The 12,945-nt window shown below is 38.5% G+C and overlaps 1 protein-coding gene across 1 annotated transcript in view; it reads right to left on the reverse strand.

Moving 5' to 3' along the window:
* Positions 1 to 11,417: 11,417 nt before the first annotated feature.
* Positions 11,418 to 12,945, reverse strand: part of LOC144974014 (prolyl 4-hydroxylase subunit alpha-2-like) — a 26,584-nt gene continuing 25,056 nt past the window's right edge. Inside the window, exon 4 of the mRNA XM_078916903.1 lies at positions 11,418 to 11,510. Coding sequence (XP_078773029.1) covers positions 11,418 to 11,510 — 93 coding nt within the window. The remainder of the gene's footprint in view (positions 11,511 to 12,945) is intronic.

Raw genomic sequence — 12,945 nt, forward strand, 5'->3', positions numbered from 1 at the left:
AGTGCCAGAAGACAATAGAGAATTTAAAAAATTTTGCGGCGGTGATGGGGGCTTGAACCTGCGACCTTATTGGTACGACAACTCCGCCTGGCCGACGAGAGCGTGACTCTACCGTATGAGCTATCCACGAACCCAACCAGATAAATATCTAATTTGTGAAGCATATTTTCACAGACTGACATTCTCAATTCGTTTCACAATATCTAATCATTCCTCTAGCACGCAAAATGGACGCAAATTCTAATGCACTACATGTCGATTGGTTGATGTTTTTTTTTTTTGTAGTTACCAGCAATCATTTAACACCCGCCATTACCTATATCTAGGTACTTTTCGATATCTGAGTCTAATGGGGTAACGTCTGCAAAGAGTCTTACCCGAGTACAGAATACAGGAACCAGAGTTTTGTCATGGCTGTCACCTGTCTGGTCATTGACCACGCTGAAAGACGAGACAAATACTCGCTGCGGCATCGACGTTAAAATGTAGGAATTGTAAAAATGGAGATATATTTTTCAAATAAGAAAATTTATGCAGTGCATTTCAACGGATTAGCCATGCTCAATGCACTTCGCAATATTTTAAAAATTTATTCTGCCTGCAGACCACACGGAACCATATATCTCCAAGTCATACAATTCAAATATTGCTGTTGCCCTGAGAATCCTTTAAAACTGTTCTGAGCACATTCAGTGGATTATGGTCTGTATAAAAGCTTTAGTTTATGGGGTCTGAATCGTGGAAACTGACGGACACCATCTCCAACAAACTATAAATGCATTCTAAAACAAATGCTTGGGAGGAATCTTGAGCATGTCTTGGCCAAGAGTGCCTTCATCAAAGAACTGGCTAAACGCACACAAATTGAACCGGTGTCCGCAGCTGTAAAAAAAATAGTTGAGCTTTTATATAGAGCAATATCCACTAAACGTGCTCAAAGCGCTTTACAAGTGGTCCCTGGCCAACAGCAACACGTAACATTTAGAACGGGGCATGACGACCTGTTAGGCGATATTACAATTTTTTTTTGGACAAAGACAACGCTGTTAACGGCCAGGTACTCGTTTTACACCTGAGTGTACAGTGAGAGAATGTGAGTAAAGAGCCTTCTCCAAGGACTCAACTATGCGCCGAGCGCGAGGTTCGAACCCAGGACCTTCCGATCCGAAAGCAAATGTCATACCACAAGACCACATAGCCACATAGGTATAAAGAGGAAAAGGTGGAAATGGACTGGACATGTCCTCAGATTGGATCCGAGTGCCGTTTTCCAGGATAGCCCATAGGTGGACCCCTCTGGGAAAGAGAAGAAGGGGCCACCAGCTGGAGACCCTGAGGAGGAGGAGCATCGAAAGAGAAATGAAAGCTAGTGGTTGGTCTTGGTGACAGGTGACAAAAATGGCCTCCGACCGAGAAAGATGGCGGCGTTCGATCAAGCACCAAGAGGATAGGTAAATAAGTAAGTAAAAGCTCTAGTCAAGACGTACAACAAGAGATGAAGTGAGTAGGAAAGTGCCGGAAGACAATAGTAATTTTTTTTTAAAATTCGCGGCGGTGATGGGGGTTTGAACCGGCGACCTATCTGGTACAACTCCGCCTGGTCTTTAGAGCGTGACTCGAGCGTGACAAGACGTATTAGTGTGTGATTATATTCAAATGAATACAAGAAAAAAAATATATTGGAAAAAAAATAAATGGCTACCTTATTAAGGAACTAGATAAATGTGACACATCGTCTCAAAACGGTATTATGTCGGAAAGAATCAAATGCTTAAAAGCGGAATTTAATGTAAAACTGGTCAAAAATATAAATTGTTGGCATTAGCACCCTAAAATATGGTATCCATTCTCCTCAATAAATCATACAAACTCAACACAAGTCTGATATTTCAAGCTGTAAATTCAATTTCCAACATCTTAACCATCCCGATTTATATCCCGTTTTGGGGCGAAGGGTCACAAAATGATAATGTCTACTCACACTTTTTCCAGGACGTTGACTTTGAATGATCTTTGTATGACGTAGTAGTCAAAGTATTCACTTGATTTAGAGGACCAGAGATTCAGTTTGTAGGTAAATCTTTTAAACCACGAAGGCAATCCAATTGAAAAGCAAATATGATCGGTCCGTACATCTTAGTAGATCTTTCTGTGACAAGAGATAAAAACAAAATAAATCAACATATTGCAAATATCCATTTATATAGCGCATTTCAAAGAATTGATCGTGCTCAGTGCATTGTATTGTGCGGCTATGTGGTCTAATGGTATGACACTCGCTTTCGGATCGGAAGGTCCTGGGTTCGAGCCTCGCGCTCGGCGCATAGTTGAGTCCTTGGAAATGGCTCTTTACTCACATTCTCTTACCGTACTCAGGTGTAAAATGAGTACCTGGCCGTTAACAGCTTTGTATTTGTCCGAAAAATTGTAATATCGCCTAACAGGCGTCATGTCCCGTCCTACATGTTAAATGTTGCTGTTGACCAGGGACCCCTTGTAAAACGCTTTGAGCACATTTAGTGGATATTGCTCTATATAAAAGCTCTTTTTTAAAATGTTTTATTTATTCCCGCAGCATACCAAGTACATTTCCCTTTCTTACAGTATACATCGCCTGTTTAGCGTCAGTTTTAAACGGAAAACCTCTATAATATCCATTAGCCAGTTTTAACATTCGAGTCAAGAGGTAGTATCTCACTAGAGTACCTTTCCTAAGGACATAATTTGATATTGTTGTCGCCCATTCAGACATTGACCACACTCAGCGTCCCTTGGTAATGTTACAAGGATGTCTGAGCTACCTACCATAATAGATACAATCTATCTTTCTCAGTAAAAAAATAAATATGATAAACACTGTCGCCCATCCATTTCTCTCTCTCTCTCTCTCTATATATATATATATATATATATATCTATCTATCTCTCTATCTCTCTCTATCTATCTATCTCTCTCTCTAACTATCTATCTCTCTCTATCTCTCTCTCTCTCTAACTATCCCTCTATCTATCTATCTATCTATCTATCTATCTATCTATCTATCTATCTATCTATCTCTCTCTAACTATCCATCTATCTCTCTCTCTCTCTCTCTCTCTCTCTCTCTCTCTCTCTCTCTCTCTCTCTCTCTTTCATTGATTGTGTGGACAAAGTTAGAGTTAAGAATTCAAAGCACGTTGTAATCATCTGTTTGTGTTTTCAGTGGGAAGTCTTTAAGTAGAAATGACAACACGTCTACAACATCTCTGTCTGTTGACCTATTTATACTAGATGTCCAAATGTGACCCTTCGCCCAAAACGGTATTAAGTCGGGATTGTTAAGATGTTGAAAATTGAATTTATAGCCAGAAATATCAGACTTGTGTTGAGTTTGAATGTTTTATTGAGGAGAATGGATAGCATATTTTAGGGTGCTAATGTCAACAATTTATATTTTTGACCAGTTTAACATTTAATTCGGCTTTAAGCACACGGATCGTTCCGACATAATACCGTTTGGAGACGATGGGTCACAAATGGGTTTGGCTAAAGAAGGCAACAACCTGATTTTAAATGATATCCATTTTGCTCTTGAGACTCCAGTGTGCATAATTTAGACAATAGTCCCTTTTCTCTCCTTTTTATGGATTTGTTTTGTTTTGTTATTTTTTTGATCTACTTTAATCCTTACGCAGCAGAGAGAGAGAGAGAGAGAGAGAGAGAGAGAGAGAGAGAGAGAGAGAGAGATAGACGTTACATTATGTCCACAACAAAAGACCGTTGAAATACCTGGGTGGATTATTTCATTATTTGGAAAGTACAGAAAAGTACTCGTAGAATTTTGGTCTACTATTTTTAAAAGTAGTAGAATTTTGGTCTACTACTTTTAAAAGTTAAAAAAATATTTGCTAAAATTATCGATTAACTATGAATCGAAACGACGAAATATATGCAACAAAGAGCCTCATTTGTTTGATCTTCAAACAAAAAAGAGTTACTTCAGGGTGACACATCACAGTATAATCAGCTATAATCCGCCCACGAAATATCAGGCTTTCATTATCTCTGGCGGTAAGAAATCTTGTGTTTTGATGTCATAATGATGTAAGGGGAAGGGAAAGGCAGGCGGTATGGTGAGATTTCATCGTGTGTTTTTCAGTGTTGAAGGCTTTTTGTTCGATGCCGTCAACCCATTAACCCTCTCCATACCAACCATAGGAAAATCGTCACATTCGTTACGATGGAACCAACAATTTTCTCATTCTGATCTCCTTTGTACATCACAAATTATAAATAATTATGATTGAGCTTTATATAGAGCAATATCCACTAAATGTGCTCAAAGCGCTTTACGAGGGGTCCCTGGTCAACAGCAACATTTAACACGTAGGACGGGACATGACGCCTGTTAGGCGATATTACAATTTTTGAACAAAGACAACGCTGTTTACGGCCAGGTACTCATTTTACACGGTGAGAGAATGTGCGTAAAGAGCCTTTTACAAGGACTCAACTATGCGCCGAGCGCAAGGCTCGAACCCAGAACCTTCCGATCCGAAAGCGAGTGTCATACCACAAGACCACATAGCCGCACATAAAGAAAATACTTTGTTCTAGCGATAAAAATTAGACACTGGACAATAATTAGATGTATAGAATATACTTGTTCCTTTTACTGTTTGAGAAAAAAAAAATTCGTGTTGGGTGGGTGTGAATTTTCAGGGAGAATTCTGAAAATAGCTGGTAAGGAGAGAGTTAAAAGGACTTTGCCATTAAGTCGTCTTCTTTAGAGGATTTTTCCAAAACAAGAGCCTTGACATGCCCGAGATCTTCAGCAAAATCCAGGGAAAACACAATCTGCTGGATTAAATCCTCGAATACATCTTGAGATTTTCATATCTAATCAGCGTTAATGCATCTCTGCCTGTAGTTCTATAATGGCTCTTGGAATCCCTACATCGCGTGAAAACTGTTGTAAAGTTTATAGCTTTGTTTACACGTATAATATTTGAAATGATAACACGTTATGTGGTCGACCACGAGAAATCGGTAATATTATGTTGGGTTCGTTTAATAACAATGAGAATAGGAATGAAAATAATAATATAATAATAGTAATGATGGTGATAATGATGATGATGATAATAATAATAATAATAATAATAATAATAATAATAATAATAATAATAATAGTAATATAGTAGTAGTAGTAGTAGTAGTAGTAGTAGTAGTAGTAGTAGTTAGTAGTAGTGGTAGGTGGTGGTGTAGTGGTAGTAGTAGTAGTAGTAGTAGTAGTAGTAGTAGTAGTAGTAGTATGTAGTAGTAGTAGTAGTAGTATAGTAGTAGTAGTAGTAGTGTAGTAGTAGTAGAGTAGTAGTAGTAGTAGTAGTAGTAGTAGTAGTGTAGTAGTAGTAGTAGTAGTAGTAGTAGTAGTAGTAGTAGTAGTAGTAGTAGTAGTAGTAGTAGTAGTAGTAGTAGTAGTAGTAGTAGTAGTAGTAAGTAGTAGTGGTGTAGTAGTAGTAGTAGTAGTAGTAGTAGTAGTAGTAGTGTAGTAGTAGTGGTAGTAGTAGTAGTAGTAGCAGTAGTAGTAGTAGTAGTAGTAGTAGTAGTAGTGGTAGTAATAGTAGTAGTAGTAGTAGTAGTAGTAGTAGTAGTAGTAGTAGTAGTAGTAGTAGTAGTAGTAGTGTAGTAGTAGTAGTAGTAGTAGTAGTAGTAGTAGTAGTAGTAGTAGTAGTAGTAGTAGTAGTAGTAGTAGAAGTAGTAGTAGTAGTAGTAGTAGTAGTAGTAGTAGTAGTAGTAGTAGTAGTAGTAGTAGTAGTAGTAGAAGTAGTAATAGTAGTAGTAGTAGTAGTGGTAGTAGTAGTAGTAGTAGTAGTAGTAGTAGTAGTAGTAGTAGTAAGGGTAGTAGTAGTAGTAGTAGTAGTAGTAGTAGTAGTAGTAGTAGTAGTAGTAGTAGTGGTAGTGGTAGTAGTAGTAGTAGTAGTAGTAGTAGTAGTAGTAGTAGTAGTAGTAGTAGTAGTAGTAGTAGTAGTGGTGGTAGTAACAACAGCAGAGCAGGAATCTAACAACATTTCAGCCAATTTACACCACCATCATCATCATTACCACCATGATCCGACTAATGTGTTTTAAGAAATAAACCCTAAATATAGCCTCACCCTATTTACCCAATGGATTATGAAAGAAATACGCTGATGACGTCAAACCTAAATTATGACGTAGTTATTTACCCTGACGCCAGAGCTCGATTTAATAGACGGTCGTTATTGATTCTATGCGTTTAGGTAATACACTCACAGCATCCACCAGCAGGATATTATAAGGTACCAACACAAAAAATGTTGTACAACCTTGAACGTTTGTAGATAATATGAAGTTGACGTCACTCGGGTCTTTGTTATTGCTTTTTTGCCATCCGCGTTTATGAGTACTTCTCACTAATCTGTATTAACCGGACTATAAAAGTTCATGGTAACACATCGTTTTGTGTGTTGGTCCGTTATACTTCCGGATGGCAATGTTATGAGTTTCTTAGCCAAAGATAGTATGCGCTTGGCCAAGAAGCTCATAACATTGCCATCCGAAAGTAAAACGGACCAACACACAAAACTGTGTGTATCCATGAACGTTTATAGTCTGGTTAATACAGTTTAGTGAGCATTACTCATAAACGCGGATGGCAAAATACAATAACAAAGGCTTAAGTGACGTCAACTTCGAACTATCTATAGTCTGATTGATACAATTTAGGGAAGAAACGTCGTGCCATCGTCAATAAATACTCCACTCCATTGGTTCCTCAGTCCTTGGGAATGTGTATCTAACCAGTCCTCCTGAGGACCAATAATGAATAGGTTACATAAAGGTGTGAGAATTCATTTCCAATACGCTTCAACAGTCGTGACGTCACTTCCCTCGTAATGACGCATGGTAACTTAGTAACTGGCTCTAAACTATCGGAACAATGGCGGACGCCCTTATGAAATATTTCCCCGGCGAGCATAAAAGCGTATCCAGAGGGAAAAAAAAACATTATAAATCTGATCATGTTTTGACTTTTACACATTCTGATCACAAATCATATGAAAAGTTCTAGCCAACATGAAGAATAAAAAGTACCGATTTCCTTTGTTTAGAAACCAAGATGACCGCCGTTGCCGGGCGGCGTGACATCAGACTACTGAATCCAATTTCCCACATTCAAAAAATTCATCACATATTCATATGGAAGCTGCTATTTTCACCGTACTTGTACTGCCGTACGCTGATAATGGTGTACATTCTTAGGATCACGGGACATAAAAGAGCGAGGATGGCTGACCTTTATTGACCATCAGCATAATATTATTTAGACCAGAAAGTAAGCTATAATCACCGTGAAAACAGACGATGAATTCCACAAAGCAAGGTATCCCGACCTGTGGAAGAGTGGTTTTACACTTGGAATGAATTAGGAATCACGTTTTTTGGCATCACACTTTTCTTTCCAAATAATATAGATAGTTCGAAGATGACGTCAGTCAGGTTTTTGTTATTGTTTTTTTTTTTTTTTTTTTGCCATCCGCGTTTATGAGTAATGCTAACTGAACTGTATTAACCTGACTATAAACGTTCGTGGATACACACAGTTTTGTGTGTTGGTCCATTATGCTTCCGGATGGCAATGTTATGAGCTTCTAAGCCAAGCAGATACTATCTATAGTCGTGTTTTTGTTGGGTTTTTTGTTGTTGTTATTTTGTGTTTTGTTGCATGTTCTTTCTTGTTTTATTTATCGGTGTCATTTTATTTGTGTGTTTATTTTTATAGTGTTTATTTGGGGTTCGGGGTTTCTTGTTTTTCCTTTTGCTGGGATTGTTTTTTGTCTTGCTTGTTTGTTTGTTTTTTTTTTTTGTTTTTTTTTTTAGGAGTTGGGGGAGGGGGGTCGAAAGGAGATGCCTCAAATAAAATAAATACATAAAATAAAATTCCCATTATTCATCCTATAGGTGAAATTTGTTTCTCCAGTCTATTCCAAGGGAAGACTGGAATGACGCACCCGCAATGCAGCAGCGCCGCAAATTGAGCTAGGGCGAGGTGAATTGCTCAAAGGCACACATATACTCACTTTATTTTTCTATCCAAATGAGTGACAAACAGCCTCAAAACGGTTTTAGTCTATGTCATGGTAGACTGGGGGCCGATCGGGATTTTAAAGGTAAAATGGCAAGACATGGGAAAAGTTTAGTTTTTGTCAGACTCAATTATTTCCTCAATGCGGTTATGTCGTCTTGTAGTATGACACTCACTTTTAGATCTGAAGGTGCTGGGTTCGAGCCTCGCTCGGTGCATGGTTGAGTCCTTGGAAAAGGTTATTTACTAACAGTCTCTCACCGTACTCAGGTGTAAAATGAGTATCTGGTCGTTAACAGCGTTGTCTTTGTCGAAAAAAAAATGGTAAAATCGCCTAACAGTCGTCATGTTGTTTTCTACATGTCGTTAAGTGTTGCTGTTGGCTAGGGACCCTTTGTAAAGCGCTTTGAGAACTTTAGTGGATATTGCGCAATATGGAAACCCCAAGATTTATTGGGGGGGGGGGGGGGGGGGAGGGGGGTGTTAAAATATAAAAACGTAATCAAAGACTTATATTTTTTACTTTGAACATTCAATTTTTTTGTACTTTAACCAACCGGGTATAATGCCGTTTTAAGGAGATTCGTAGATCTCATTTTTTAAACTTTACAATTCGTCAATGTCTTTGCTTGGATCTGACCTATTCAAACTCGTGTGTCTACTGTCACCCCCCCCCCCCCCCCGCCCACACACACACACACACACACACACACACACACAGACACACAGACACAGACACACAGAACACACACACACACAAACACACACTTTATCTCCGATCAATACTTCCATTACTTTTAAAGACTCTATGTCACACCATTCAATGCTTTTCAAATCATGGCATAGACTACTTACTTAATCTCAAAACACCCACCACCTCCTCCCACTTCCTACTTTTTAAAGACTATCGTTTCCATGTCCATCTCACCTAATCGTCTCTATTCCGATAAAACAGATTAATTGTATTTTTTTAAAATTTTGATCTTAATAGCTTTTATCCAAATACCATCCATTTAAAGTTGTCATTACTTGCCAAAGGGATGTCTCGATAGCTCAGTTGGCAAAGAGACCGAGGTCGATCCCAGGTGCAGTCGAGAATTATTTTATTTTTTCTGATCCCCTATCCAACCAACTGTGATTGGAGTAGCTGGGTCTGTTAGATCTGCTGGAAAGTACTTTGCGATAGACTAGCGTCCTGCCTATCAAAATAGTAACAGCTAGCAATTGCTTTTGTTCTTTTCACGCTTTAGGACTGGGATCAACGCCGGATCTATCGGCCTAATGGATTTTAAGGGCTACTTTATTTTTTTACTTGCCAAAACTCTGTAGTTGATGCTTCGAAAAAAGTTTCAAATTTGAGAGTTTTTGGCTTATTAAGCATCAGTTTTAATCAATTGATCTTTGAAGTAAACGATTTCTAGACAAACTTTGAAAAATGCTAAAGTTTATTTGAATAAACGATTTCTAACCATTTAAAATTATTTTTTTTAAATTGAACTTTATATATCGCAATATCCACTAACTGTGCTCAAAACGCTTTACAAGGGGTCCCTGGTCAACAGTAACCTTTAACTTGTAGGACGGGACATGACGCCTGTTAGGCTATATTACAATTGTCCGAAAAAAGACAACGCTGTTAACGGCCAGGTACTCATTTTACACCTGAGTACGGTGAGAGAATGTGAGTAAAGAGCCTTTTCCAAGGACTCAATTATGCGCCGAGTGAGGCTCGAACCCAGAGCCTTCCGACCCGAAAGCGAGTGTCATACCACCAAGGACTCAACTATGCGCCATTTTTAAATTCCGATCGTTGAAGTAAACTATTTCTAGCCAAATTTTGAAAAATGTATTTAGTCAGATTACGAAATATCAACCCCTCATTTCCTCCTCGGCCATCTTCCAAACTGTCTTCCCGACCAGACAGACTGTTGAATCCAGGAACAGTTGAACAGACGTGGGCAAAATTGTCCAAGCACCATCGACAAGTCATTAAAAAGTACTTGGCAACACTTCAGAGTGATCGAACCACTTTGAAGGGAGAATGGAACGTTTAAAATCGTGAACTGAATTTTAGGAAGCCATGACGGTGCAAAATTTAGATTCGGATTTTGAGATACTAAAAATTAAAAAAATAAAATCAATCCTAAAATCGTGTCTAATTTCAAATTGATTTCTTGTTAAGAGTTTTTTTATGTAACATTTTCGGAAACTATAAATATTTTTAAAAAGTAATTGAGTCTTTAATCTTGCGTAATTTCCATGGAGATAAAGATAAAGGGAGTAAATCTGACGCATGAATGAACAAACACAAAACAAACGACGTTTCGGCCTTTGGCCTTTTTCAAGCAAACACAAAATACATATAGATTTATAAAATCTAATATAAATATATATGCATTGTGTGTTTACTTGAAAAAGGCCAAAGGCGGAAACGTCGTTTGTTTGTGTTTGTTCATTCATGAGTCCGATTTACTCCCTTTATCTTTATCTCCATTTTATTGACTCATTTGGGCACCTCTATTTACTATAAATATCCATTGCATTGAATATTTTCAAAACACGCTTTACAAGGAGTCCCAAGGTAATAGCAACACTAACTATGAAGGACATGACATGACGACCGCTGTTAGAATGTTTTAGACGGAGACAACAATTCTATCGATTGGTTGCCCATTTTACCCTGGATACGGTGAATAACCTGAGTAATGATCCTTCATTCCAAGACTTGAGTTTGCACCGCTCGTAGCAAGGACGGTCATAGTGGTTCTAAACAAAGAAAATCGGTACTTTTTTTTCTTCATGCTGGCTAGAACTTTTCATATGGCTTGTGATCAGAATGCATAAAAGTAAAAACATGATCAGATTTATAATGTTTTTTTCCTCTGGATACACTTTTATGCTCGTCGAAGAAATATTTTCATAAGGGCGCCCGCCATTGTTTCGATAGTTTTAGAGCCAGTTACTAAGTTGCCATGCTCATTACGAGGAAGTGACGTCATGACTGTTGAAGTGTAATAGAAGAAGAAAAAAGCAAATCTCGACCAGGGTTGATGATATTCATGGCTGCCTCTATTCTCATCCCCCCCCCCCCCCCCCCCCCCCCCGGCCGATTGATTACCGAAAAAAACGTCGCCGGCTTTTTGCGATTTGGATTTGATTGATTTTTTTTTTTTTAATTGTGCAACTGGTGACAAGAAACTTAACAAATTACTGCATTACAATCTTTGGATTAAACATACAACAATTGTGGACTACTATTATGAAGACTAGCATCCTAGACTAGGGGGATGAGAATCGTCACTTCGATTCATTATAGACTGACACGCTCTATTGTTTTAACGGATAAACCTCATTCTGCTCAGAGACGAAAAATCTAATTGTAAATACGTTCTGGAAATACTGGAGGGTTTGTTGACATTCCTGGAACAGGATAAATTAGGATTCAATAGACTGATGTCACGTCCCGCCCAGCAACCAGCAGCTTGGTTCTAAACAAAGATTACCGGTACTTTTTATTCTTCATGCTGGCTCGACGTTTTTCACATGTCATGTGATCAGAATGTATAAAAGTCAAAACATGATGAGATTTATAATGTTTTTCTCCTCTGGATACACTTTTATGCTCGTCGGGGAAATACTTCATAAGCGCGTCCGCCGTTGTTCCGATAGTTTAGAACTAGTTATAAGTTACTCTGCGTCAATACATGGGAAGTGACGTCACGACTGTTGAAGCGTATTAGGAAATAGATGGGACATGAGGAAGAACATTGAAAACATTGAAGCTTTTGAAATATGTGCTTGAGAAGGATGCAGAGAATATCGTATACTGCACACAAAACGAACGAAGAAGTGCAAAACAAACATACCAACAAAGGAAACTAATGCCCTTAATAAGCGGATCGACAGCTATCCTTTTTCGGACACATAGTAAGGAAAGATAAGATGAATACCTGGCAGTTGTGGAAAAATACCTGGTAAACGCGCCCGGGGGAGACAAAGAAAAACACTCATAGACCAACTGAAGGGCTTCACCAACCTAACAATCCAAGAGCTGTTTGAAAAAGCAAGAGACAGGGAGGAATGGAGAGAGATAATTCATGCAGTATCCGAAGCCTGGACCAGGCATGGAACCTAGAAGAAGAAGAGAATGTAAAAAGTGATTATTGGGAGTGGTTTCAGGTGGTTTATGGTGGAAGACTGGGTGGGCATTTGAAAGGAAAGGTGAGAACAAACAGATTTAATAACAAAGCAAAGCGAAGTCATCCAGTACTGGCGTTTACTTTTACGAAACGACGTTGTAGAAAATTTTAAGAGAAATCTAAAGACTCATCTTATCCAGAAATTTTTATCCTAGGTATTTTCTTATAGGAAATGCGATAGCGGAAGAGTAGCGTCCCTTGATTGGACGTCACCCATAGTCTGTGATGTCACCGGCGGAAAAGTTATTAGAGAGAGAACGTCATATTGGTTGTGCGCATGGTCTCTCGTCCTCGCTGAAAGCGACATGAGACACCACCGAAAGCGAGGACGAGAGAGACGCATGCGCAAAACAATTTGACGTTCTCTCTGTAAGGTGAACCAATCAAAGGACGCTACTCTTCCGCTAATCTCATTCCCGATTGATGAGTAAATTAATACGTTTTATTTTTTTTATTCCATTTTGTTCATGTCAATTTCATTTTGTAAAACTTGCATATTTAGTTAGTGTGGGCGACTGCTGTGTGTGTGTGTGTGTGTGTGTGTGTGTGTGTGTGTGTGTGTGTGTGTCGGTATGGCTTGGTTTCGAGTGTGTTTATGGTTTGATAAGTATATTTTGACCCTTCGCCTCAAAACGGTATAATCGGATGGTTAAATG

The sequence above is a fragment of the Berghia stephanieae genome, chromosome 5, assembly GCF_034508935.2.
Source record: "Berghia stephanieae isolate SIO BIC M18660-M18661 chromosome 5, UCSD_Bste_1.3, whole genome shotgun sequence".
NCBI classification, from domain to species: Eukaryota; Metazoa; Mollusca; class Gastropoda; order Nudibranchia; family Aeolidiidae; genus Berghia; species Berghia stephanieae.